Source organism: Fusarium venenatum (genome assembly GCF_020744135.1).
Source record: "Fusarium venenatum strain MPI-CAGE-CH-0201 chromosome Unknown EDB82scaffold_1, whole genome shotgun sequence".
In the NCBI taxonomy this organism is placed as follows: domain Eukaryota; kingdom Fungi; phylum Ascomycota; class Sordariomycetes; order Hypocreales; family Nectriaceae; genus Fusarium; species Fusarium venenatum.
This window is the reverse complement of record NW_027072129.1, coordinates 8,994,549-9,020,873: the sequence shown is the minus strand read 5'-3', so window position 1 is coordinate 9,020,873 and position 26,325 is coordinate 8,994,549. Positions and strand designations below refer to the sequence as shown.

Genomic DNA, 26,325 nt, shown 5'->3' with positions numbered 1-26,325 from the left:
GATATTCTCGTCCGAATCCGCGGAAGGTCTTTCGATGATGATTGCGTGGTACAAGCCATCAGATGTGCTGAAGGTCCCGTCGTATGCTGAGACAAGCATGTCAAGCAGTCAGACTTGTTTCAGTCCCTTCTGATCGCTTCTGTATGAGCTGCTTAAGTATTTTGGTAGACGTCAAAGCTACGACAGCACTTGGATCGAATCTTGCATTGAACCGCAGCTTGACAGAGAATGGAGGGTTGCAGGGATTATGCATCATAATAGTAGGTCCCTAACGGTGGCAGATACAACAAGAAGACCCTACTATCTTTCCTTCATAATTCTTTAGCCGTGAATCTTTACCGGAGTTTTTATCCCTCCTGACCTCTACAAGTGTCACACTAAATAACAACTCGTCAACATCCCGAGCTAATGGAAAACAAGGACGAATTACAAGCTTTGAGACATGCAGGGGAGGGAAGGTGAGATAGTCGCAGATGCTATTGGATCCTGCATTTCAGCTTCTCCTCCCACAAAAGGAAGCTAACTACGACGGAACTTCAAGTCACCTCCATCCAAAAGTTTACAGGTTGTTGTTGATGATCGCACTGAAGGTCCCTCTTTTTGATTGAGATAAGTCCATATTCCATGAATCCTCTCAAACTCTAAATACCATGACAAACCGCCTATTCTAGTTTCACAACCTGGGGTTTCCTCTATTGATCACAATCCGGGATACGTACCAGGTGTCCACTCTCATTCAGTGGGGAGATGAGATCTTTAACAGCCAAGACATGAGTATCAACGGACCGCGCTCTTTCAAGGGAAGTGGAAGCGATTGATATCTCTCATGACCCCTGTCTTCCAAAGGCACGCAAGACCTGGACCAAGCGCGCATCCCCGTCCCCTCATTGTACCTCGCCGATTGGTTGGTGTTGTTGTCCTTCCTGCACGTCACCCAAAAACCCATATTGAACTGCAGCAGTCAATCTAACACGTCCCCAGACTGCTCTTGATTTATCGGCCAGGAACGCTCAGGCGTAGGAGCTTGTTTGGCTTGACAGGTCAATGATTTCGTCACAGACCGAATCCTCGAAAGTATCATCACTCCATTTTCGGAAACACAGGTGCATTTTGAGTCGCCAGCCATCCCATCCGCCACAAACAATTGACACATGACGATATATTGTTTCTTAGTTTTATTCACCGCCTCCAAACATTCATCCGCATGACGCTTCACGGGCTTAAAATTGTTCAGCCTCAAGTCAGCTATACGTAGCTGACAATAGCTGCCCATAAAGGTCAAACCTGATGCAGCATGACTCCTTACTGAAATCGCATCGTTGTTGATTGAACCCGACCAGGGACCGACCATCGGATCGTCATAGCCTTGGTCTGTGTTGCACTTGGCGCTCTGTTTCCCTTGACCTTACCCAGTACCGCCTTTAGTATACGCCAGCCAGCTTCTAATGTTGTTGTGAAATCTGTTAGATCACGAGGTGTTGGTTCGATATCAATGTCAGGGTTTCACAAAAGACCCTCGGCTACGTCGGTTCGAAGTCCACCTCGACCAAGCTGTTGCACACGGGAGGCAGAGCAAAACTTGGTAGCTGCTTTTGTTTGGCCACTGCCGTCGGGTTGTGCTAACTCTACTGCGAATTGCGTATGTCGTTGTCAGGAACTGTTCTTGCACAATTGAGAAATTATCCCTGAAAGACACGGGACATTGGAACTGGCTGTACGAATGGTTGCTTGGTACTTTTTCCCGGTATACAGTACACAACCCCAACGGTCAGATATTATGTGCAGCCTGGATGAGCTGAAAGGTTCCTAAAAGATGCAAGTCGATAATTTATAAACAAAGTAAAGCAGTGGCTATAATCGACCTGGCAACCACAAAGTGCATTAATATCACTAGCTGCCTCTGTTTACTCTCATGGTTCACCTAACTTTCCCCCTCACAGTAAAGAAGGCTCAATCCCTTCACCGACTTTTACCTCCTGCTGTTGCAAGTGGCCCAGCAAGCTACCTGCCTTAGTACCTAGTCGCTTTGCTGTCCCACTCTACTACGTCGCAACTCGAGAAGTCAGGATCAACGTACTTGGAAAGCTAACTGTCAACGCCAAGAGTGATGTTGGTGATCCATCCCATTGTGGCCGCAGCATATCCATTGAGGATCCCCATGATACTTTCTGTTACTGTGCTATCAGGTGAACGAATTATAGCTGTGGCTCGCAGCAGTCCTTCCATTAACGATCATCAAGGTTAGTCAACATTGGATGTTATTGCAGTTAGTATAGACAGTTATAGGGTAAGCTGGCGACTGAAAATGTCTGTCTTCATACAAACCCAACAAAACTGAAATCAGGAAAGTAGAACGATGCAAGGAACAGGATATTGAATAAAATAATATTACATGGCTTTCAGTATACTCATTATCGTAATGCGTGCTCTTGAGTATTGTCTGGAATTGAAGAAGCTCACGTGATCCGTATCTTATCGCATCGCGCTCGTCCCCCACCGTGGCGCAACCAGCCGAGTCGGCTCCACCTATGACCGCGGGGCAAGAACTTTTTGCGAAGCTATCGCAAAGCTGCTACAGAAAAAAAGTAGGTAGTCAGTCCGCGCAAACACGCACCCGAATCTTCCGTTGTAGATGTGCGCTCTTAGGTGACATTCAAGATGCCTACGGTCGATGATGGCTTCGAAGCCCTTCTAGAACCATTTTACAATGGCAAGAAGCTTACTGATCCTATTTCCACGAAGGAGGACAAGTTCCAGCTTTTACCAGCCTTCCTCAAAGTCAAGGGTAAGATTGCCGATTTTTTACAAGTGCTGTTGCTAATTTATACCCAGGTCTTGTCAAGCAGTATGCATCTCGTGTATAGTATAGTTGCGCCTTTCAGTAATTGCTAACAAGAAATCCAGGCACATTGACTCATACAACTTCTTCGTCGAACAGGAAATCAAGGATATCGTGCGCGCCAACCGAACCATCCGAAGCGAAGTGGACAGCAATTTCTGGCTAGAGTAGGTCCTGAGTATGTTAATACCGTCCATCCTACTGACTGCGTTGTCTAGATTCACAGATATCCGAGTCGACACGCCTCGGCGACAAGATTGGCAGGATGCTAAATCACATACTGAAGTCACTCCCATGGAGTGTCGTCTACGAGATATGACATACGCCGCGCCTATTTCCGTCGATATCCAATACATCCGAGACAAGCAGAGAATTGTACGAAAGAATGTACCTCTGGGACGCATGCCAGTTATGCTCAAGAGTTCCATATGTCGTCTTGGTGGCGCGAACAACACAAAGATGGAGGAGATGAACGAATGCCCGCTTGACCCTGGTGGCTATTTCATTATTGGTGGAACAGAGAAGGTCATTCTTATCCAGGAGCAACTAAGCAAGAACCGTATCATTGTCGAAGCGGACGAGAAGAACAACATCATTTCGGCTTCAGTCACCAGTTCAACACACGAGCGAAAATCGAAGACCTATGTTACGCTAAAGAAGGACAGGATTCTCCTCACACACAATGTTTTGGTGGAGGGAATCCCGATTGTTATCATTCTTAAGGCTCTGGGTGGCTTGTCGGACATGGAAATCATGCAGCTCGTGGCAGGATCTGATGGACGATACCAGGATGAATTCCTAGTGAACTTTGACGAGGCGACCAAGGTTGGTGTTTTCACTCAGCATCAAGCTCTGGAGTACATTGGAACCAGGGTTAAGATGGCTCCTCGCAGGGGAATATTCGGTCCTCAAGTGCGCCGTAACCACGTCGAGGAAGGTCTTGATGCCCTGGCCAATTTGGTCATTGCTCACGTACCCATCGAGGGTCTTGATTTCTACCCCAAGGCCATCTACGTGGCCATGATGACAAGGAGGGTTCTTATTGCTGCTCATAACCCCAAGCTGGTTGATGATCGAGATTTCGTGGGAAACAAGCGACTTGAGCTTGCTGGTCAACTTCTCTCACTCCTATTCGAAGATTTGTTCAAGCAGTTCACCACCAACGTCAGGATGTCGATTGACAAGTTTTTGAAGAAGAACAACCGGGCTGTGCCTCTCGACGCCGTGAACATGATCAGCAATCACGCCAACAATATCGGTTACGGAATCAACCGTGCCATTCAAACTGGAAACTGGAATGTCAAACGTTTCAATATGAACCGAGCGGGTGTCACCCATGTCCTTAGTCGACTCAGCTATATCGCTGCTCTTGGTATGATGACAAGAATCAGCAGTCAGTTCGAGAAGACACGAAAGGTATCCGGTCCTCGTGCGTTACAGCCATCGCAGTGGGGTATGCTCTGTACGTCAGATACGCCCGAAGGTGAAGCCTGTGGTTTGGTAAAGAATTTGGCTTTGATGACTCATATCACCACCAACGTTGATGAAGAACCCGTGAAACGATGGATCTTTACACTTGATGCTGGTGTCGAGCCTATCCGCAACTTCTCCGGTGCTGAGATGCACCGGGAAGGGAGCTATATCATTCATGTGAACGGTACGCCGTTCGCTTTGACCCGATACCCGAAACGGTTTGCCCAAAAGTTCAGAACGATGCGTCGAAGAGGTTGGATCTCTCCATTTGTCGGTATTAACATTAACACCCACTTCAACGCTGTTCATATTGCCACTGATGAAGGACGAATTTGCCGACCTTATATCATTGTCAAAAACGGCAAGCAGAAGCTCAAGCCTGAACATCTGCGACTACTCCAGATGGGCAAGGCCACATTTGACGACTTCCTGAACCGTGGAATCGTCGAATATCTTGACGTGAACGAGGAGAATGACGCGCTTATCACCATTTACGAACACCAAGTGACACAGAGTACCACTCATTTGGAAATCGAGCCATTCACTGTCCTAGGAGCTGTTGCGGGATTGATTCCCTTCCCTCACCACAACCAGTCTCCTCGAAACACCTACCAATGTGCTATGGGTAAACAAGCCATTGGAGCAATCGCTTATAATCAGTTTAACCGTATCGACACACTTCTATACACCCTTGTCTACCCCCAGCGACCCATGGTTATCTCCAAGACCATTCAACTCATCGGCTACGACAAGCTTCCTGCTGGACAAAATGCCACCGTTGTTGTCATGTCGTACTCAGGATACGATATTGAAGATGCTTTGGTCCTGAACAAAGCGTCAGTCGACAGAGGCTTTGGCCGATGCCAAGTCTTCAGAAAATACACAACGGAATTGCAGAAGTACCCCAACGGGCGTAGGGAACGAATTGGAGATCCTGAGAACGAGGGCGATGGCAAAATAAAGCGTCGCATTCCAAAGCACGAGGCTTTGGACGACGATGGTCTGGCGATTGTTGGTTATAAGGTTAACAGCGGCGAGGCCATGGTCAAGAAGGAGACGCCCCTCGACCAGACCAGCACTGGTATCGGACTGGATCGTGGACCTGGCGAATTCCGCGATTCATCTGTTTCTTATCGAATTGCAGACCCTGCCTATATCGACAAGGTTATGATTTCGCAGACAGAGAAGGATACCACCGTCATCAAGGTCCAGACCAGACAGACTCGACGTCCCGAGTTAGGTGACAAGTTCTCGTCTCGTCACGGTCAAAAGGGTGTTGTGGGTATCATTGTTGAACAGGAGGACTTGCCCTTCTCCGACAGTGGATTGAGCCCCGACATTATCATGAACCCTCACGGTTTCCCCTCTCGAATGACTGTCGGTAAGCTGCTTGAGTGTCTCACAGGAAAGGCTTCCATTATTCATGGCCGACCCGACTATGGCTTTGGTGATGCTTTCCGCTCTCACCCACTGGAGGAGATGAGCCAGGTGCTGGTGGACCACGGATTCTCGTGGGAGGGCAAGGACTATTTTACATCTGGTATCACTGGAGAACCCTTGGAAGCATATGTCTTCAACGGACCCATTTATTATCAGCGACTCAAGCACATGGTGCAAGACAAGATGCACTCTCGATCCCGAGGTCCACGAGCTATCTTGACTCGCCAACCTACAGAAGGTCGTTCGCGAGACGGTGGCTTACGTTTGGGAGAAATGGAACGTGATTGTTTGATCGCCTATGGTGCTTCCCAGCTGCTGCTGGAACGTCTGATGATCAGCTCAGACGGTACCGAGATTGATATTTGCCAGCAGTGCGGCCTGTTCGGATACAAGGGTTACTGTCACACATGCAAGAGTACTAGGGAGGTTACAAAGATGACGATGCCGTATGCAGCAAAGCTGCTTGTGCAGGAACTTATCAGTATGAATGTTGGAGTACGACTTCAGATGGATGACGAGTTCCCCCATCCCAGGTAATGGGGGTTGCACGATGTGGAAATGCATAGAAATGGAGTTTAGGAACTTGTATACCTTGTACATAGCATATAGTTATTTCAGGATGTAGTTTAGAGGTATTATTATATTGTTTGTTTTATGTTGGGATGTGTATACATAAGTCCTTTATCTGATATAGCTCTGATAACACAGTTCATTTTTTGCGGACTAGACAAGAAACCGCCAGCCGGCGCTTTCTTCCTCAAATTTATTCCTTGTCTTTCGTCTTTTGGGACTGTACAGACTTTAATCCGCCCATGGTGACCTCAAACTCAATCGCTCCGTGTAGGCCCTGACCTGTTGAGGGTGTATGAGGCGCAAAGACAACCTTCATCCATCTGCGCCATCCTCGTAATGTCGGGGCTGCCAAGTCAGAATCGTCCTCCGTAGTTAGCGGCCCAGCTTGTCTTATACGCCCGAAAACAGGTCGTTTGAACAGTGCAACTCGACAAGCAATTTGCGTTGACCAAACAAGACCTAAACTGGGCGTCTTGAGCGAGTATGAGGCGTGAGGGTCGTCACCCCAGCCTGTGAACCAGCGCTGCTGATGATCAAGCATCAGCGCTGGAGGCGGTGGTGGACCATCAGGGTCTTGTGGACCGAAAGGTGATGATGACGACGGAGTGCTGGGGAGATTTATAGATGATGGTGGAGGCATACTCCGTGAAGCAAGGGGACTCTCGCAGACGGCGCCACTGCTTCTAGGAGGTATGTGCCGTAATGCTGAGCTGGAGGAGAAACGGTCGGCGACTTGGTTGGCTACTACAACGGCGATATTATGCTTGCGAGCTAAATCACGGAGAAGGGCCCCGAGACGGACGAGCTCAGCGCTCCGAGCGGCCATGTTAGAACCGTGAGAGCCCTGACGCTCGAATTCGGCGCGGTAATTGGCGGCCACAGAGTCAAGAATGATGAGTCCTATTCGATGACGAGATAGCAGAACAGGGACTTGAAAATTGAGAATATGGTCTTGTGTTTCCAGATCTGGAGTGACGGTGCTATGGATAGCGTCAAGGGAAGGGCGGGCACCTTGATCGTATTGCTGTATAATGGGATTGGACTTGAGCATCTGAGCGAGACGACTCGTTGCCATTGTGGCTTCGGTGGAGATGTAGAGAGCTTCACGGCCCAGACCATGTGGTGAAGGGAGTTGGACGGCAAGACATAAAGATAACAAGACCTGGGTCTTTCCAGCGCCGCTTTCACCAGTGAACTCCGTCACTGCACCCACAGGCACGCCGCCCCCTAAAGCAGCATCGAGGCCATCGTCAAGAGTACTGATGACATTCTTCCCCGGGCTGGAGTCAGGAGCAGGCTCTGATTCTATAAGAGGCTGCTGTGGGCTGAGATCGTCGGAAAGGGAGGCTGAGATTGTAGCTATGAGACGCTTGAGATCGAGGATAGGGAGTCGCGTCTGTTTTGCGATGTCGGTAGGATGAAGAGTCAGAAGATCTGTTGTCGAGAGCGCATTTTGCTCAATGGCGGGAATGAGAGCGGCAAAAGGTCGGAGATGGAAGGAAGGGAGGATTTGGAGGAGGTCTGTCATGAGGACGATGTTATATGAAACATGGGTGTATGTAAAAGTGAGTGAGGGTAGTGTAAGTGAGAGATGAGATATCAATCGAGAAGTTATGGAGTAGTCAATACCCAAGTAGTTCTATCCGTTCTGGAAGTTCAAACTAGGAGGTTTGCAAGTATTCAAATCTTTGTACTTTAATAAACGCCTTATTCTCTAGATGCTCCTGGTTCAATGATCTATTTGATGATGATGGCAGAGTTATGTGTAGTTCACGCGTTAAGTGACTCTGATAGACGCGGCTGGATACATGACGCGCTTAATTGATCTGCCTAGGTGTCAAGCCACAGCCCAAAACGCCACAAGAATCATCCAAATTACTGATCGAAGGGACCTGCTTGCGAGAAAAGCCAGATCCACAAAGTTTAACAATTTTCCCAGCCAGAGAGGCAGCAAAACAAGAATTTTAGCAGCATGTGAAGACTTTTTGCTGTTCATATACACATAGGAACATTGCTGATTGTATACACATGCTGATATAGTATGCCCATGACTTCCTAACGGGTAATGTGAGCCAGTTTCAGTAGCAAATGTCGGGATGGCCTCATCTTTCAACAGCTTCAACTCATTCACCTTTTAATCCAGTTTCAGGTTGGTTTGAAGTGATACTATATAGCGGCAAGCTCACAGACAGTCAAATCACATCTTGGAAAGCAATATTTAGCCGGGAAACCGTAGGTATTCTTAATCTTAATCATGAACTTGGAATTACTTTTGATTCCATTTTTTATGCTACCAAACAAGGTTCCCGACTCCCCAGAGTCCAAGCATGCAGTGCCAAAGCCAGACCCTCCCAAATCGAAATCGCGAGTACAACCAGACAGCCGTGGTGCGAAAACAAACGTCCCAGCCAGGGGGCGAGACGTTTATCGGTATCGCCACAGGGACAGAGTGTTGTGGCGCTTCCAGGTCTTTCTGCGGCCAGCCTTGGTCTTGTTGTAGCGGTGGCCCTTGTTGAGACCACGGGACTTCTTGCCGGTGGCGGTAAGACCGCGGCACTCGCGGTGCTTGTGGACGGGGTTGACGATCCAGTTGATGCGGGGGTCGATGCGGATGGCCTTGTGCTGGGGGTCGACGAGGATAACCTCGTAGTACTTGTAGGTAGAGTCCTGGTTGATCCAGTAGGAGTTGAGGACTCGGAGGTTAGCGCAGCGGCGGCCGACACGCTCCTCAGCGGTAGCCTTGAGGGATCGCTGGTACTTCAGCTGGTTGATACCCTGGTTGGTGGGCTTGCCTGTTGGTTGTGCGTTAGAAATCGAACTCCCTCGTTTTGGAGCTTTGAGCATGGAAACTTACCGTAGGTGGCACCCTTAGGAGCAGGGCGCTTGCGGCCACCACGGCGGACGCGGACGCGGTAGATAACATAGCCCTGCTTGGCCTTGTATCCGAGACGGCGAGCCTTGTCCAGACGGGAAGGACGAGAGGCGCGGTGGATGACGTTCAATTGACGGAGCTATATTGATGCACTCTCAGCAAATGTTCAACGAGTGTATAGCAGAGACGGGGTATAAAACCAGCCCGCTCCGTCTCAAGTTCTCTTCATCGGTGTGTCCATTGCGTACACATTGTCTGACAATGTGTTGACTTCGTCGAATTGAGAATTTTCTTCCCAGTGCGGAGTATTGAAAAACCCCACACAGAAAATAAAAATCGAACGCTTCGGACACGCAAGAGAGAACAAGAGATCGAGAGCAGATTGACCGCCGTCCACATGGGGAGAGAAATCTTGTGCATATTATGTTGTGGTTTAACGTACTTCCCAGCAGCGAACTCGGAGGAGGAAGGCAACGACATCCGACTGCTTCTTCTTCTGAAGCTCTTCGACGTACTTGAGGGCACCCATCTTGGCTGTTGTCGTCGAACGATGAGAGGTTAGCGAAAGGAAATGAAGGAGAAAAACAAAGAGGCTTGCAAGAAGAAGAATTTGAAGGGGGAACGGGGGGTTCACATACCGGCTTGGTCGAGGTCCTGGTGGTTAGTAGGATGTCGAAGATTTTCAAAAGGAAAAAGAACCACCGATAATACAAGTTTCCGTCGTAGAAAATTGTGGCCTGTGGGCTAAGCGATGCCTTTAGCAGCTTACTCAGCCAGGGCTCCCCTCAGAAACTGGTCCGTGCTGAGAACTATCACGTGATATTTTACAAAACGACATTCGACAATACACAGTCAAATAGTGCTGTGTGATTGGTTGTAATTCATCAAGTTGAACATGTAGTTGAACATCCTGGTATTCCTTCCACTGCTGATCAAAGATCAACATATCTTCATTTCTTATCCCGACAGCTCCCCATTGAAATATACCGTATTCCCAAATCCCAATACAGATAGCTCATTCCGAACAGATTACCTCCTCTTCTCCCACTGGAAGTACCTTCATCACCTCAGTCAAAGCCTTTACATGACCCTGAGCAATCTTTCCCCATATCTCATTAGACTCTTCCGGCAGAGCTTCCTCGATGAGCTCCCATGCCACTTCTTCAACACCACTTTCACTCTCGTCAGGCTTGGTAGGAAGTTCGTAAACGTCAGGCATGACAGTGTGATTGATGATCTTTGTAACCATTTGTAGCCCATGCTGGCTCATGCCTTCCAAGTCTTTAGCATCTTGCACCCAGCGCATCTGATTCGGCGCCCTGATCCCAGTATCTTGGTTGACCGTTCTCTCGTAAGCACTGACGTGGATTTGTAGATCATCGAGAGCCTTAAGCAATAGTTGAGGGTATGTTTGTGTATCCTTGGCCGAAGCTGGCGAAGAGCGCATCCAAGGTAGAACAGTGGCAAGATCTGGCGAGAGGTCTTTCATCAATTCACTGTGGTCTATCTGCGGACTGTTCGAGTTAAAAAGTTTGTTGTATAAGTAGTGAATCACATACATTCGTGTCTTGAGCTCGTTATCAATTTCCTTGACAAGATCGCTTCCTTGCTTCTGAACTTGCTTCTTTGCTTCGCTGCCTTGCGCTGTTTGTAAATTTGTCGGAAAATCCACCTCTTTGTTGGTAGCGGTCTTGCCTTTTCGTTGTCCTGCTGCCTTTGGAGCCGTCTTTCGCGCGGCTCGTGTTGTTTTCTTAGGGGGTGTATCTTGTGGATCGTTGCTCTCTGCCCAGTTGTTAGCATGTTTGCGCGTGTACACCAATAGTAAAAACTTGCCAGTGGCAGAAACCTTTCTCTTGCGAGTTTGGGGGGCCATGTTGAGATACAGAGTAATGCTGCAGCATTCGGCAATTGCTACCAAAGACAGGGTTCTTCTTGGTTCAGATAATTGGTTTCAAAGTAGATAGAAATGTTTGAACAAAGTAAATGTAGATGTTTGATCATGTTTGAGGGACGCCAATTTGCCTCTGGAGTCGAGAGGAAGGGAAAGCACGCCCTTGCTCCGACCACAAGTTCCATGGCAAGAACCGAGTCGCCCGCACCTTCCCACAAGCCAGCCATTCCTCACCACATTCTACGGAGGCATGCAAGCATCTCTGGATGGACATGGAATTTACAATCACTTCTGAGGCTTAAAGTTACGAAAACATTATGTATGGGTGATACCTGAGCTCCAATTTAATCTATCACACACAGAGCCTCATTTTCAGGCCTCAGACCGAGCACGCAAATCCTCGAAAGCAAACCCAACTAAGGGAAAAAAAGCACACGTATAAAAGCAAATGAGTAGTAGTAAAGGAAGTCTTTGTCGTACATGATTCCGGCTATATCGTCCAATGTCCCTTTTTTTCGTCGCATATTAGTTACAGCGTTAAATGCGAAACCCTCGGGTCTTTCTGTCTATAATCTCAGCCTGTAAAAGCAATACCGTGCCATCCGTGTCGTCTTGTCTTCTTCCCCTACTCCCTGTCGTAAGCGGCCGTTGGATCACTGATCCTAAACAAAGTAATGACGAAATCGAAAAACAGATGCTAGGCAATCTCATAATCATCGGGAGTCGAATGAAAGATACCTAGGAACGCCCAAAAAACATATAGAAGGGGAATGCCGGAATCCTAGCGCGAAACTTAAAACACAAGCAAATAACCATTTCCCGAGTCCAGTGAGGAATAGTTCTGATTCTGCTTCTGAATCCGATAGTCTGGCCAACAGCTCCATTATTTAGACACGAGCTGTTTCTCTTTCATGGAGTAGAGACTGCTGCGATTGGTCTTGATGGAAAGGAGTGGACTGAGAAGAGACTTCTCGTGGTCGCCAAACGTATGCGTAACAACATTAGTGAGTGTTGAGAGAGAGGCCCTGAAATCCTCCCACCCAGTCGTTCTGGGGAGCCAGAGGGGAGGTAGCCTGAGAGTGAGGCGCAGGGCTTGGTCCCGACTGAGGGTTGGGGAAGCGCTGGCGCATGGACTGGTACTCTCCGAGCTGAGGAACAGCTGCTCCAGGATATCCTTCAAGGGAAGCGATAGCACCAGGACCATAACCAACGTTGGTTCGAGGGTTGGTGAAAGGGCTACCGAACTGTGGGTAGGAAGGGTAGTTGGATGGAGGGTACCCAGACGCTTGCTGCTGTTGCTGCTGAAGGCGGCTTTCGTTGCCAAATGGCTGACTGAAAGCTGGGCGGTATCCTCGACCATCTCGGGCTCCAGTAGTGAAGGCGGGTGCCTGGTGAGGTTCATGAGCCTGCTGGTTCTGGCGTCGGTCATTACCACCCGCACCACGGTTGGCGTTCACGGCACCAGGACCGATGCCGCTGGGGGCTTGAATACCAAGAGTAGGGCTAGCGAATGAGGCGGGGTTAATAGCAGACATCCAGATTCGCGTCTTGTAGATCTTGAAAAGATCGGTGACAAGGGAGTTGAAGTTGATGTACGAATCAGCAAAGTAGTAGAAAGTCAACTTCTTCCAGTCCCTAAAGCAGACAATGTTAGCTGTGTTCACTTTACAGGTGATGAAAATACTCACATTTGGAATTCAGCGTCAAGGATCTCCATGTTAAGGCCGTGCTCCTTGACCTTTTGCATGCAAACACGCTTTGCCTTGGCCTCCTGACCTTCCTTGTCTCGCAAGGCATGGACCTCATGGCTCTGGGCGAGACGCTTGATGAGCTTGGGTCGCAGCTCGCCAGCGTTGGGCTCCTGCGCATGGTGCTGGCTGGGAGGTCCCATGCCTCCAACCGCGCTTCCTTGAAGACCGGTGGAAGAGGCAAGGAGACCCGCGCTGGATCCTTCCTGCGCGGCAGCGGCACCTTGAGAGTACATCATGAGCCACTTGTACTGTTCTTCGGCGTAGTGTTCCTTGAGGTCCTTGGCGGCTTGCCAGTCAACGTTGTCCTTAGCGACAGTTCCCAGGTCAGTGCCGCGATCAGCCTCTACTATCACCAGATCACCAGGCTTGACAGTGAGACCAGTGCCCTCTTGAATGTAGAACACGTCAGCCCGAGCGCATTTGAACAGAACGATGTGAAGGAGCTGGTTGTGGCGGGGTTGTGCAATGCTGTAAACACTGCGATGAGGAGAAGGCGCACGATTGCCATACGAGTTGGGCAAACCGTAGGGAGACGGGTACTGGCTGGCATAACCAGTCTGGTACGCACTCCCCATGTTGGCGCCCATGTTGGGTCCTCCGCCAAAGTACTGGCTGGCTAGGTTATATGTTAGCACATGAGCTGCGGTGGTTTTGGGCTCTGCCATACCGTGAGAAGCGCCTCCAAACGAAGCGGGGTCGGGATACCCCGGAGGGTAATCCTGAGATTGCTGCATGTCGAGTGCGGAAGGTTCGAGTGCGGAATCAGGGATAGAGCTGATGGAGGCTTGACGAGTTGGGAGTGTAGCAAAAGAGTGTCTTCTGCTCTGAGAGATGTCAGAAGGAGAAAAGGCAAGTGAGCTCGACCAGCCGAGAGCTGCTTTCTTAAGGTGTGCGTTTTCGGCCTTGCGGTTATCACCAAACGGCGAGCGGAACCCACCTCCAAGTTCACTCATTCGCCTGTTCGCTGCGCGTTTGGCCAACATATCGCCAGACTCGTTTGCCTCGTCGAGCTCATCAATAGCATAGTCGGATGTTTCAGGGACCGTTTCCCGCAGAGAATAGCCGTTTCCAGTGTATGAATTTCCAGTGACTGCGCGGGGTCTGATGCGTGCATTATTGTACTGCGTTTGCTGCTGCTGCTGCTGCTGCTGCTGCTGCTGCTGTTGTTGTTGTTGTTGACGAAGCATAGCGTTTTCGCGCGCCAACATTTCAATCGTTTTCGCATCAGAGGACTGGTGAAAGGAACTCTGCATTGATTCACTCGGGCTCTCATCATCGTCATCTTCCACTTCCTTGACCTTGCCAAGCATCGACCCGTCGTTTGCCATCTCGCTCAACATACTAGGGCGCGAGGGTCGGTGCTGCAGTGCGGGGTGGTGACGAGCACGACCCATCATGGCCGAGGAGCTCATTGAAGGTGGTGCGGCAGCGTTTTCAGGATCCATTTGCCCAACAGAATACGACTGTGATCGATACGTTTTAGGAGTGGGGTGAAGCGGAATAGCAAACGGGATCTGAGGATTAGGCCCAGGATCTCGTGAAACCGGAGATGTTTGTATCTCTGTGTTGAAAAAAGAGTTGCCACCACCTGGGGGCAGTGTCGATGTCGGAGAAGGCAAGACTTCACTGAGCCGCGCTGGGGGATCTTTACGCTCCGAATTCCAAATATTACCACTCCACGGGAAAGCTGATGCGCCTGTTCCTCGGCCCATCACGGATGAGGTTGGGTGAGATCCCCACGCTCCTGCACCAGCTTCACCGGATGGCGTACTGGGATGCGAGGTAGTTGGAGACATTGAGTTGCTAGCAATAGAGCCCCTGCGAGGACGGCCTAGAGTTTGAGAGGTTTCGTTTAACCACGAAGGTCGTCGAACGGGCCTGGGTGGTTGGGATGTAGCCTGCGAAGCTACTTGCCCAGATTCGTATCGGTGGTCGCCTTCGTCGTCTGAGCTAGCAAGAGCCTCGGAATCAGGCGTGGATGTCCTTGCGTGCAACTTATCGAGCAGCAATGACTGGTTGTTGCCTGGACCTGCGGGATGAGATCCTTGGCCGAGTCTTGCAGACGGACCGGATTTGAGAGGACCCGAGCTCATTGTCCAGTAACAAACTACCTAAGTTTTCTTTCTTTGAATCTAGTATCACAGAGGCAGTTGGTTCAGTGTCGTTCCGCTGCTTAAGGTTCCGGGGGGGTTTTATAGGGCAAATTAGCTAGCGCAAGCTTATCGTGTTCCGAAAGACGTAGAGGAAACAAATCCGATGGTGAAATAAAGCTGTAAGCTGTAAAAGATTCTTTGAGAAGTGATAGAAACGCAACTGTGTATGGTTAGCTGAGTAGTCCAACTGTGAAATGAGTGTCATGAAAAACGGCGAATAAGTGGCTCCCCTAAACTAAGAGAAAGAACGAAATCCAGACAACGATTGCCAAGAAGAGAAAGTACATGAAAAGCGACCTGAGAAATGAGGCAGAATCTTGGTCAAAGCATGACCCAGATTAGCTGCAGATGCAGCAAGTGTGACTTACCAGAGATGTAGATCTCAAGTATATCTAAAGACTATGTCGTTACACGTGCCAAATTCTAGATCGTGAAAGCAGATAAAACGTAAGAAAGAGCACACCGATGCCGTGATCGGTGTCGGGAAGATGTAGTCTTGCCAAACTGCAATACTGGTAGAGTCGCAAATGTGTGGTTGCGATATACCAGTGCGGCGTGAGCCAAGGTGAATGATTAGTTTTGGTTGAAGGCGGCAGAATATCTAAACACCAGCGCGTCTAACCCCAGGCGCAAACAGAAGATTCAAGTTGTCGGATAAGAATGAAGGGCGCAGTTAGGCACCCATTCGTGAGTGAAAGCTGTGTAAGAACTGATATAGGCTGTAGCGACAAAGGAGACTCAATCATAGCCCATTGTCAGTGAAAGAGCTCGAAAGCAGCGCGCAAAGGCCGACACCAAGAGAGTAACGCGGGGTTAATGCTGCACCAGGGGCGGCGATGAGGCAAGAAACGCGGCGGCGGTGGCGAACAGTTAGTGATCACACGGCCTTTATCGTGACTCCAAATCGAAGCTTGCGTCGGCCACTGCAGTCAATGAGAATATGCTGAACAGGTTGGCTGAAGATGGTTGATCGCGAGTTGGTGACGGGCGGGCACACAAAGTGGGCAAGTCGAATGAGGGAATGGGGAAAGAGCCCAAAGTGAGTTTGCGGAATGCAGTCGGAAGGCGGGGGGAGAATGACAGCGGCGCGCTTCAAAGAGACAGTAGTGGATAAGAATGGTTTGGTGGAAGAGCGTGGCAGGAGGGGATATGTCGCGTGTCGCGGAACAGCGTTGCAGTGTGTCGTGCTGTGTGCTGTGTGCTGTGTGCTGTGTGCTGTGTGCTGTGTGCTGTGTGCTGTAATGTTAGGTGATGTGCTGTGTCGCGACCAGTTGATGTTGCGGTGTCGCTGTTGCTTTTTGCTGTTGGGCTTTTGCGTTGCGGTGCGATGCAATGCGCCGAATGCTCAGGTTGTGTCGAGATGCGATTACCACACAAGACCAGGTTCTAAGTGGTGCTGAAGAGAGTGCGCGGGCGGTATGAAACCTCAAGCTTAATACTGCCGTTGCTTTCGCACCTAATAGCAGGTACAAGGGTGGCGCAGAAGCTTTTAATGGAAAACTCAAGTTGTAATTGGGCGGCGCAGCAGGGGAGGGGTTCCTTAGCTGTATGCGCGCCGTAGACTTTATCGCAGAGCAGAACAAAGCAGAGCAGAGCAGATCAGAAGGGAAATTGATCTGGAGTCGCAATGACCCTTTATGATGAATGAGAAGGTGGATCGAGGAGGAAGTTGTGGAGGGTGCCGAAGTGGGGAGAGCCTCAGAGTAACAAGAGCCTGGACTGATGTGATCTTCTGATCAGGGGACGGGACTGGGCTGAGGGGTAGGCGAGCGAGGCAGGAGACTCTATGTCCCTAGTCCATTTGCCAGCCAAACCTGGAGAACGATGCGTTAGCGAATGCCCTAGAGCAAGGTACCGATACCTGACCGGGCAGAGCTTGCTTGCGGAAAGCTTGGGAGCATTGGTGGCTCGAGCAACGCAACGCAGACTAATAGAAGGACTGGCTGGTTGAGTGCTTTGGACAGCGCAAACTTGCACAGTGAAGGAATTGTCATGAAAGGCCATACCTGAATTAGCGAAATGGTTCCTTTGCTAGATGAAAAATATTTTGTTTGTTCCTGAGATAGAATTATAGCTTGGGAAGATGAGATGGCAATGTACAGTGTCGTAGCCAAGCAAGCTTTGTCTAGCGGAGGTCTCAGAAGAAAGCGGCGGGGACTTGACGATGATCTGGGGAGAGCTATCCGTAGAGATGCTAGCTTTGAGTTCGGTAGCTGATAGCTGAGCGGGCGAGAAACTTCGTCGCCTCGGCAGCCAAGCCGGTACCAGTAGAGCTGTAAGCAGTCGACGCTAGGAAACTTGGGCCGTACAGACGATGGCCACAAAGCTCTGGGCATAAGAAGGCGAGAGAGATAATGATAATTGAATTGCCAATGAGGGAGAAGAAAGATATTGATATGTATTTTTTTTATCCTGGTCAGAGGAGGGGGCTTTGTTCAAAAGATGGTGTCAGCCAAGTGGTGGTGATGGTGGTGAAAGCAACGAGCCTAAGGCAGCTCAGGAGAATGAGTTAGGATGGTGGTCCAATAGAAGCAAGAACGGGAGCTGGGGTAAATGAACCATAAATTGGAAGGAGCGTCAAGTTGAATTGCCTCTCCAATCAATGATCTTGGGTTACCTCGACTCAATTGTCACGGATGGTTGATCCTACGTACAATGCAGCATCTGCATCGTGGAAGTGTCGCTTTCGTCATAAGATATAAGTGAAATTAGTTGGGTCTAGACTTGTCTGTACTGTGCAGTATGGTTTCAACGACACCTCAGCCTCTGCACAATCTACCCATCCATCGTCTGATGTTTTTATCTCTTTGAAAGTCATAAATGGACCCTGAATAAAGACAGCAAGACGTTGACTACTACGTATGTGGTTCTACATGATATAGGTACCCCTGTGCTGCTAAGACAAGGAATTGTGAGGCTTTTCTTGGACAGATCCATTGATAATTTCAACATGTCAAAGTATTGCTTTTGGGCAACGTCCGTGAGCTTTAACCGTTGCAGAAGGTTCTAAGCTCTTCAACCAAAGACCTGGTGTTATGACATATCAGGCCATTGGATTGGGCTCTTGTTGCGGCAATCGTCGATCAAGCATTGCTTATTCTCCGTACGGTAGCCGACGTGGAAGCTAAGCTCGTGATGCGCTGCAGAATGAGTGTCAATATTGTCAGGTAGCTCCAGGTCTGTTGCATGCATCAAGCAACCTACCTAGACTGCATGTGCGTGCGGGGAGAGAAGCGCCTCTGACGTGACGAGATGTTATCTTTGATACCTTTCTCGAGTTGGTAGTATTTTGGAGGCTGAAGGAGCGAGTGAAATAACTTGTCAGCGGCATGAATGTATTAGAATGCTATTGGTTCTCGATCAATCTATAGTTTAATATTCCGTATATCTTAAATCATTGCCGAAGACAATATGTCTTGAGATGGAACATTGGCAAGACATTGATGGCCTGAATGTAAAGACTGACCTTTGGTCTAGGCTTAGCAGGTTAGCGGTTGAGATGGTGTGCATGTCCCTGTACTTACAGGGCTTGGGTCCAAGTTAGTTGCAGTTACAGTGAAAGCGGATTGGCCGCTCCACACTTTGGTAATTGATGCTAGGATCCATTGCTAACACGGATGCCCCGCCGACGCATCCCCGACCAACCGAAGGATTGAGATGCCAGAACATCCATGGATCGCATCAGGTGAATACAATAAAAGCAGAGCCCAGCGTTGCAACATGAATTCAAAAAGGGACGACTGCAGCGTCCGAGGCATGATGTTATGCTGCAAAAAAAAAAATATAAAAAAAAAAATAGAATAATTGGAGAACGTCTACCCGGTATTGTACTGAGAAATAGCGTTGTATGTGCCCACTCAAACTTCAAACTCAATGCTTCACTGACAAGCAGCATCGTCATGGCTTGCCCCTCGTGACCATCCGTACAAGGGACTTCCGGATCAAGATCGACTCCCACTTGACTTACTTTTGTTGGGTAGTCTGGGCCAGGATCAGGAAAGTTGGCCACTAGAAAGACAAGAGACGAAATCAGTAAGTCGGTTTATGCCACTTGGACCGGACTTTAGGTTATTTGTTTCTTTTTTGTTATCCACTCGCTACTTTATCACAGATTTCACTGTCCTTGTCGAGGTCATTGTCTCGGTACATTGAGTGGTGACAGATCTTATCTCACCAGAAAAACAATCATTCCCAGGGTCTAGAAAAACAGTGGAAAATTAGAAGGGATATTAGTGAGTTTCTACTTAGCTCAAAGCCTCCCGCCGTTTCTCTTGACCCTAAGGTCACTTCAATGCAAAGCCTCATTCAATCCCATTCCCAGCTGAATATGCCATGCGTTTTGTTTATCTGCATTAGTAAGTTGATACAACATGTGAAAACTTGTGACTGTATTATTTGTTCGCCTGTAAACTGGAGGCCACCCAAGTGAATAGTGGGTTAGTGTCTCTTCGCAAGGCATGGTGCCTGATGACAATGTATGTAGAGTAAATATTGACAGAATCAAATAATAAATCTTGATGGGGTTTCATGTTGTGACGAATCTTCGATAGGTGATGGGGAGAAGGAAATAAGGCTACACAGTTCAGCTTTCTACGATAAAGCTTGAGTCTACTTTTCTGCCATCCCTCAACCTACTTAACAAAAGTAAGTCAAGTAGGAGAGAGGATCGACGTTTTGGTGGAAGGCTCGATCATCAGAAAAGTTGGCCGCCATGGAGTATAAGTGATGAAATCAGTCCGTCTCCATATGATCATCAGACCAGACGTTTAGGTTGCTTGTTGCTGTACCCTGATGCTTATATATTAACTCTTGTGTTACCCACTACCTGTAGACGGGCCGCAACCAGTGCTGATAGGTAGTTTTTCTAAATCTCACAGTCTGATGTTGATGTCATTGACCTTGGTCTTGTTCTTAATCACCATCAAGTAGTCAAGTTCTTGAGTGTTGGGAAGTGACTCGAGCAGTAGAATTAGAAAGCTTGAACAACATGACAGCAAGATGCAGTCTATTCATCACGTACACTTGATTGGATATCATTTCACATTCAGCTCAGATCTTGTCTGATAATAGAACGACTCTTCACATAATCATTCCTCCCATTGACTATACACTGCATAGTTCGTGTAACTGGGTTGTTCTTCATGAAAGATCTTACAACATGGTCCATCCGTTCCCCTCTGTGGAGTATAACGAGTTCCTCCCAAAATCGGTTTGCGGACTATAGGACAGTTCGATCAGATTATCCTCTCTTTCAATGACGTCTAACAAAAGACCGTATGTAAAACCCGCCTTTGCGAGTTGAGTCGGATTCTCTCTTAATTCGTTGGACCCAGTGCTGTTTATCATAACGTCGTAAAATCTTGCGTGTAAAGACCGTAGGCTTATCAACCAACCGAGATGACTACATCGCCCTTGCATTTTCCATAGGAGCAACACTCGGAAGCATCCATTTCACCGCTAAGGATGGCATCGATTTTGGACTGAGAGACTCGATTAGCTCAGAGCTGTTTTTGCATGCGTCTTGATATCATGTACTTACCTGAGGGCACGGTCCGGTTGGCGAGATGGAAGACAAAGACGCGATGGGCGAAGCAGTGATCACGGCAGCCGAGGCGAGAACGAGAGTGAGCCACTTCATGATGCTAGCGGTGTTGGGTAGTGACAGTAATCGTGATAAGAAAAGTGATTTAACACCCAACAACTTGTAGAGTTGAGTAACAAAACGTGGAAAAGAGTGACTATTTGTAGAAAAGAATGACAATAGTTTGAAGAGATAGAGAGAGGGAAAGACTGTGAGAGTAAAAAAAAAAGTTGAAGAAGTGAAAGAAAACTAGTAAGAAGTGAGCTTTGGCCCGATTTATACGGGCGTCATATTGATTGCTAAAATTTCAACGGACATGTTTGCAAACAGCCAAAGCTCCCAGCTTGCAGGCGACAGTGGAGAAACAAGGAGAGTTGGTGCAACTTAAGTTGTTAGGCCGCATCCGGCTTTTCTTTTCCGTCAAAGAAAGATACCAAGTTCTTTTATTCAAGGTCGTTCCATCAGCATTCCTCTCAAATTCCCACTTCCATTCTCGCTTGGAAACTTGGTTCTTGAATAACTCGCACTAATGCAGGTACAATAAGGAAAGGGTCCACTTGCGTAGGTCATATTCCGGGGGTCACAATCACTGATGGAACCCTGCAAATGGGTTTTTTGATGCTGTCATTTCTCAACTGCCGATGCTCTCTCTCTTGTTATTTCGATACATCACCATTTGCAAGCAACCACAAGAATCTTTAATTATTATCAATGACCAAAGGTATACAGACATTTCCAGAGATTCGGTCCGAGACATGAATTAAGAGAAACAAGACAAAGACATACATATTATAGACCTACAGGTTTCAGTTCACTTATCCTTGCTAATAAGACATGTAACAATCGATATAAGAAGCGGGAATTCCTTAGCGCTTGGGTTGCCAGTGCTTCTGTTTCTTGTTCGACTCAGCCCTACGCTTACTCAGAATTTGAATTGCAGTTACATGGCTGGTGCTTTTTTACGAAACATGTCTATCATAGCGTCATTGTGTAACTGGAAATTTGCTTCAACCGTGGCATTTATATATCGTTATTACACTGTCACTTGTTAGACTTTCAAAGGTTATCGGCTGTCGTTTGCCGATCTCGACCATTGGACAATCTCATCAAAATGCAAGGGATTATAAATGTCTTGGCATTTCTCAATAGCTCCACTTCTGTTCAAGCTTGGACGCTTCCATTCCCACAAAGACACAACCACGTTTCTTTCTTGTCTCAAGCACGATGAGTAGGAATGGTAGTTATCGTTGGGCACAGCGTGTCTAGCCAACGTATTTTGGTTGATCTTGGCTACTTGTCCAGTTATTCTCCCACGTCCAAAGAGCCACGACGGTAGTGCTTGGAAAACCCAATAGGTGAATCGCTCAATGAACCTCGTACTGAATCGCCAGCGGTTTTCTTTGAAGTCGAGGCTTTGTGCGATATACCCTTGCTTAACTGAGCGATGGTATCCGTGCAACTCTAAGTGTAGAGCTGAGTGTTGAGGATTTGACGAGGCGAAACATCTTGAATAAATGCCGAGTATTAAGATTAATAATTGAACAAAGAATTGATGAAGGTTTAATCAAGACTTGGATATGATGATAATAAGCGCAATTAAGTGTATAGAATATGGTAGAAATGTAATATCAACAGATAACAACATTAGCTATAAATCAGTTACGGACTCAAAGTTAAAATCATGCCATCTCAAAATCCTGACAAGATCACGTATGTATGGCATACTCTGTAGCTCGTCTGGTTATTGGGCATCGTTCACATGATTATCATCAAGGTTTGGCTTTATCATGTATCTCGACGCCTATCTACATCCACCAAGTCCCCGAGACAACAGGATTGGATTCTTTTGAAATCATCCACGTGATGTAATATCTTGGATCTCTTATGCAAACGCCTCATCTCTTATCTGATCACGGAAAGGCACTCAAAGCAGACAGCAGATAGTGATTGAACATGTCGTAAATTCTACCATCTAACATTCCCAAAACTAAAAAACCTATCATACTTTTGATTCCACAAGACCGAGTCCTCTCATACGACATCTAATCAAACTCCAATCCCCAGAAACACCTAAAATCACATTTTACCACGACCAGACCTCCGCACCCACTCCACCAAGCACAAACTTGAGCCTCTCGCCATCAACGTCCCCGTTTTCTCCCACGATAGCGATGTCGCCAGGGTCAGCAACTCCGCTGTAGGAGTCGGCCACTAGTCTCACATTGCCCGGCTTCACACTCCAGACCTTGACGCGCTGGTCGTTGCTGACAGTAATGCCAAACGTTTCTGCCTCACGTCGCACCAGCACAAGACCGTTGATTGCTGCTGCATGGGCTTTGCGCACTATTCCACGACTTGAAGTTGTATATCTGCGGTTACCCATCTCATTCGACATGGCGACAAGTGTCGTGACACCAAGACCGTTGTCATCGCCACCTGTCAGGACTAAAAAGCCTTCAGGTGTTGGGTGGAGGTCCAGACACTTGACACTGCTTTGATGCACTGGAGCCACTTGGACAAGCACATGACTAGATGTTTCATCCCCATCAAAACTTACTTCCCAGGTCGTCAAGTGTCCATCCGTAGAGGCTGTAAGTGCTGAAAGCCCCTTTTCGTTCACCCCGAGATGGCGAACTTGTGTCAAACAGGCTCCCGTGTACGACATGCGGGCCAAAAGGTGGAAGCCCTTTCCTGGTGTGTATCGGTATGTTTTCAAGGTCGAGTTGGACAGGATCATGGTGATGATGATATTTCCGTGGGCGTCCTTGCAAGCGTCAAAATCCATGATTCGAAGGTCCGCAGCAGGGCTCTTGTCTTCGAGAATGCCTTCGCACAGGATGCCGAGTCCTTTGTACTGCGAGTCTAGTCTTCGTACCGACCACACGAAAAATTCTTCAAAGCCAGCGCTGCTGAGAAGATAGTCATCTTCAACCCAGTGGATCTTTTGCAAACCTGAAATATGTAGTTTGGTGGAAGCGACGCATCGCAGACCACCACCACCTTTCTGTCTGGACTGCTGGTCTTCATACTCCCAGATACGAACCGTTGTATCTTCAGCACCAGTCGCGATGTATCGGCCATTTGCGCTCAAACCTCGAATTTCTCTGCCGTGTGTCCCATACCTAAGCGGTCGGTGCATCGGCGTGTGCTGCGAGAAGACGTAAAGTTTGCTGACTCTTGTGTACCCGAAACGAACTTTGTTGTGGTCGACAGGGTCATGTGCAATGGTAAATGTCCGATGAGCACCTCCGCAATCAATCGAGGCAATCTCTTCTCGCCGAGTTTCGTTCCAGACGATAAAGTTCTTGCTCTTGAAGCCGTACAAGATCAATTCGGGAGACGAGCCCTGTGTGAACCATCCCCCCTCTATTTCAGCACCAGAGGGAGCTGCAACCTCATGCTGGAGGTGCAACCGAACTTCCTCGCCGAGATCTTCAATCTCATAGATCCTGTACTTTGTATCTCGGCTTGTCGCCAAGAAGTACAGAGGAGCTTTCTGTCCTTCGGTGGTAGGTAGAGGCACCAGGCCGGTAATAGCATCGCGTGTGTTAAATCTGAAGGCCAGGATGGGACGGAGCTCATTGCCAGTCTGCCTCAGTATCGTCAGGAAGCCGTGGCGTGATCCAATGGCGATCAAGTCACTCCTGAAGCGAGCGGCAGAAATAGCAACAAATCTTTTATCAATGCCACGGATATCTGCCGTTGCTACAACACTTCCTGTGCGCCAGTCGATCGAGAAGTATTGAGAGTTTGAAGTTCCGTGCAAGTGAACAATAATTTCAGTTGGCCCTTCTCCAGCGGTCGACAGAATTGAAATGTTGAAAATCTTTCCAGGCACAGAGCCAATAAGTGTAACTCCTTGCGCTTCAGAGAAGTAGTATAACTTGCCGCTGGTCGTTCCCAGGATAGCCGTTCCATTTCCAATCGTCTTGAGTGTATAGCACGACTGAAACTCGACATTCATATGTTCTTCGAGTTCGATTTCTTTCCACTCAAGGTTTGGTCGGAAAACGCCCTCGAGAAGTCGCCCCCAATTTGTCGTTACCAGAACCCGATCATCAGAGATGAAGTCATAACGACTGAATATCTCCCGTGCACGAAGTGGCTTCAATTCGCGAAGGCTTGGCAAACTAGTTGCAACATCTTGGAAGTCAAGCCCAGTTAGCTCACTTGTCGATGTCGGCGTCGAATGTGCCAAAGAGGCGGGTTGCGTGATGAGCGAAATCTTACTGTCAGCTCCGCCCGTTGCAATAAGTGTTTGGTCCCCTCGGTTTACCACGGCGTGTGCCCACAGATGCTTGCCATCGTGTACAGCATATGTCTCGATATGCTTAAGAGACCCAGTCACCTTCTCAGGCGAGACACCAATGTTCAATTGCCATCGCTGGGCAGTGGAATCCTCTCCAAACGAGTAGAGAGACATGGGAGATTTTGGTAGCGTCTGGCCTTCTGTGAGAGCAGCAAACTTGATACCCCAGATTCTCGATAAGTGGCCCATGATTGTTGCAACAGGTTGTAGCTCCTCCGCTCTAGGTCCATCGTCCAAACCTGCCTTTGAACCAAACCCAGTCTCTCGTGGCGCAGCGAAATCGTGCTTTCTCTCGTACACTCCATCTTGGTCTGTAACATTCCAGATTCTCACAGTACGATCGTCACTGCAACTGGCAATGAGTCTCAAGGTTGACCCATCTTCACATGGGAGCTCCTCTGAAATATCAACACCGAAAATGGAACCTTCATGGCCATTAAGAATGGCGAGAAGCTCGGATCTACTTTCGGATATATGGCAGCGCCATACCAAAATCTCGCCAAAGATAGTCCCTCCAGCCATGAGAACCGAGCCTTGGTCCAACCATTTCAATCTCGCAGCATATAGGATTGGCCGTGAAGGCGAGACAACGGCGCCAATAACCGGAGCATCTTCACCGTTTAGACGCAGATGAACAACCTCGTTATGAGCCGTTGCAAGAACCGCAGAACAGTCATCATAAGGCGACGGCGCAACATCATAAATCCAATCTGGAGCAGCTGTCTTGTTCACCACGGCCTGGCCATCCGAAGCATCAATGAGACCCTCAATGTTGGAGATAACCGCGATCTGCGCAGCTCCCCAGGCCAATACCCTTCCATTGCCGAGTAGACGAATTCCGTGGATAGGCTGTGCTGAGAAGACGCGAACGCTGCCTATACGAACAGCATGACCGGGTTGCAAATCATAGACAGTCAAATGAGTGTCCTCGCCAGCGAGAAGATACTCTGCATCGCGGAAGAATGCGAGTGAAGTGATGGGACCCTGGAAAAATTCCCGGTCAAGGCGTGACTGAATGGATGTGAGCTCATGATAGCGGGGGAGGGGCAGCATAACGACTCACCTCTGGCATGGCCACAAATTTTAGAGAACAAAAAGAAAAATTGTAGCAAACGCTCACTAATATTCGCAAGGCATGCGATATCTCATTTAGACTCTTGCCGTTACTAAGACTGATTGAAACGGACGATCGAAACCAAGAGCTTGTATGAGTGAGTGAAGTTTTGTGTGGGTTCAGCCATGAGCGAAATTTTTTGGGCTGGTTCTAGTAATTGCTCATTAACGACCCATAACGAATGAAGCATTCACTTTAGACCATTGCAACAATCACCACAAAGAATGCTATAGATCAGATATTTAGGTACTTGTATGTATTTGTTTTTAACGAAAAAGGGAGTATATATGATCAAGCTACGAATGTTTGCCCCGTTGCTCAACCAAAAA

At 48.3% G+C, this 26,325-nt stretch overlaps 7 protein-coding genes across 7 annotated transcripts; 1 reads left to right on the top strand and 6 right to left on the bottom strand.

The window, feature by feature from the left end:
• The first annotated feature begins 2,524 nt into the window (after positions 1 to 2,524).
• Positions 2,525 to 6,387, top strand: EDB82DRAFT_458191 (uncharacterized protein). Its single transcript, XM_065607857.1, has 4 exons — positions 2,525 to 2,785; positions 2,833 to 2,845; positions 2,905 to 3,006; positions 3,058 to 6,387. The coding sequence occupies exons 1-4, from the start codon at positions 2,659 to 2,661 to the stop codon at positions 6,287 to 6,289; spliced, it is 3,474 nt and encodes a 1,157-aa protein (XP_065465869.1). The 5' UTR covers positions 2,525 to 2,658; the 3' UTR covers positions 6,290 to 6,387.
• EDB82DRAFT_491135 (P-loop containing nucleoside triphosphate hydrolase protein) lies at positions 6,388 to 8,096 on the bottom strand. Its single transcript, XM_025725644.2, has one exon. The coding sequence runs from the start codon at positions 7,851 to 7,853 to the stop codon at positions 6,516 to 6,518; it is 1,338 nt and encodes a 445-aa protein (XP_025588266.1). The 5' UTR covers positions 7,854 to 8,096; the 3' UTR covers positions 6,388 to 6,515.
• Positions 8,097 to 8,538: 442 nt separating this feature from the next.
• On the bottom strand, positions 8,539 to 9,911 carry EDB82DRAFT_491132 (60S ribosomal protein eL15). Its single transcript, XM_025725655.2, has 4 exons — positions 9,836 to 9,911; positions 9,640 to 9,731; positions 9,180 to 9,336; positions 8,539 to 9,117 (listed from the first exon to the last, which is right to left on the bottom strand). The coding sequence occupies exons 2-4, from the start codon at positions 9,724 to 9,726 to the stop codon at positions 8,750 to 8,752; spliced, it is 612 nt and encodes a 203-aa protein (XP_025588267.1). The 5' UTR covers positions 9,727 to 9,731; positions 9,836 to 9,911; the 3' UTR covers positions 8,539 to 8,749.
• Positions 9,912 to 10,059: 148 nt separating this feature from the next.
• On the bottom strand, positions 10,060 to 11,366 carry EDB82DRAFT_94695 (uncharacterized protein). Its single transcript, XM_065610078.1, has 3 exons — positions 11,031 to 11,366; positions 10,757 to 10,979; positions 10,060 to 10,711 (listed from the first exon to the last, which is right to left on the bottom strand). Exons 1-3 carry the CDS (start codon positions 11,068 to 11,070, stop codon positions 10,213 to 10,215), a joined length of 762 nt encoding a protein of 253 aa, XP_065465868.1. The 5' UTR covers positions 11,071 to 11,366; the 3' UTR covers positions 10,060 to 10,212.
• Positions 11,367 to 12,089: 723 nt separating this feature from the next.
• EDB82DRAFT_543928 (uncharacterized protein) lies at positions 12,090 to 14,932 on the bottom strand (the record flags this gene model as incomplete). The annotated part of the gene is made up of 3 exons (XM_065609388.1): positions 12,090 to 12,723; positions 12,777 to 13,455; positions 13,507 to 14,932. 3 exons carry the CDS (start codon positions 14,930 to 14,932, stop codon positions 12,090 to 12,092), a joined length of 2,739 nt encoding a protein of 912 aa, XP_065465867.1.
• A 5,444-nt stretch (positions 14,933 to 20,376) lies between these two features.
• Positions 20,377 to 20,630, bottom strand: EDB82DRAFT_521713 (uncharacterized protein; the record flags this gene model as incomplete). The annotated part of the gene is made up of 2 exons (XM_025725700.1): positions 20,377 to 20,472; positions 20,532 to 20,630. The coding sequence occupies 2 exons, from the start codon at positions 20,628 to 20,630 to the stop codon at positions 20,377 to 20,379; spliced, it is 195 nt and encodes a 64-aa protein (XP_025588271.1).
• A 1,856-nt stretch (positions 20,631 to 22,486) lies between these two features.
• On the bottom strand, positions 22,487 to 26,223 carry EDB82DRAFT_491118 (uncharacterized protein). The gene has a single exon (XM_025725711.2). It carries the CDS (start codon positions 25,933 to 25,935, stop codon positions 22,657 to 22,659), a length of 3,279 nt encoding a protein of 1,092 aa, XP_025588272.1. The 5' UTR covers positions 25,936 to 26,223; the 3' UTR covers positions 22,487 to 22,656.
• Positions 26,224 to 26,325: the final 102 nt, after the last annotated feature.

What these genes read in the sequence shown, in the direction of transcription:
- EDB82DRAFT_458191 (XM_065607857.1), top strand. Translation starts at nt 2,659, where the DNA reads ATGCCTACGGTCGATGATGGCTTCGAAGCCCTTCTAGAACCATTTTAC. An exon ending in GACAGCAATTTCTGGCTAGA is followed by an intron (nt 3,007 to 3,057) that starts GTAGGTCCTGAG and finishes TGCGTTGTCTAG; the next exon opens with ATTCACAGATATCCGAGTCG.
- EDB82DRAFT_491135 (XM_025725644.2), bottom strand. Translation starts at nt 7,853, where the DNA reads ATGACAGACCTCCTCCAAATCCTCCCTTCCTTCCATCTCCGACCTTTT.
- EDB82DRAFT_491132 (XM_025725655.2), bottom strand. Translation starts at nt 9,726, where the DNA reads ATGGGTGCCCTCAAGTACGTCGAAGAGCTTCAGAAGAAGAAGCAGTCG. An exon ending in TCCGAGTTCGCTGCTGGGAA is followed by an intron (nt 9,337 to 9,639) that starts GTACGTTAAACC and finishes GCATCAATATAG; the next exon opens with CTCCGTCAATTGAACGTCAT. An exon ending in TCCTAAGGGTGCCACCTACG is followed by an intron (nt 9,118 to 9,179) that starts GTAAGTTTCCAT and finishes CACAACCAACAG; the next exon opens with GCAAGCCCACCAACCAGGGT.
- EDB82DRAFT_94695 (XM_065610078.1), bottom strand. Translation starts at nt 11,070, where the DNA reads ATGGCCCCCCAAACTCGCAAGAGAAAGGTTTCTGCCACTG. An exon ending in GAGAAAGGTTTCTGCCACTG is followed by an intron (nt 10,980 to 11,030) that starts GCAAGTTTTTAC and finishes ACAACTGGGCAG; the next exon opens with AGAGCAACGATCCACAAGAT. An exon ending in AACGAGCTCAAGACACGAAT is followed by an intron (nt 10,712 to 10,756) that starts GTATGTGATTCA and finishes TAACTCGAACAG; the next exon opens with TCCGCAGATAGACCACAGTG.
- EDB82DRAFT_491118 (XM_025725711.2), bottom strand. Translation starts at nt 25,935, where the DNA reads ATGCTGCCCCTCCCCCGCTATCATGAGCTCACATCCATTCAGTCACGC.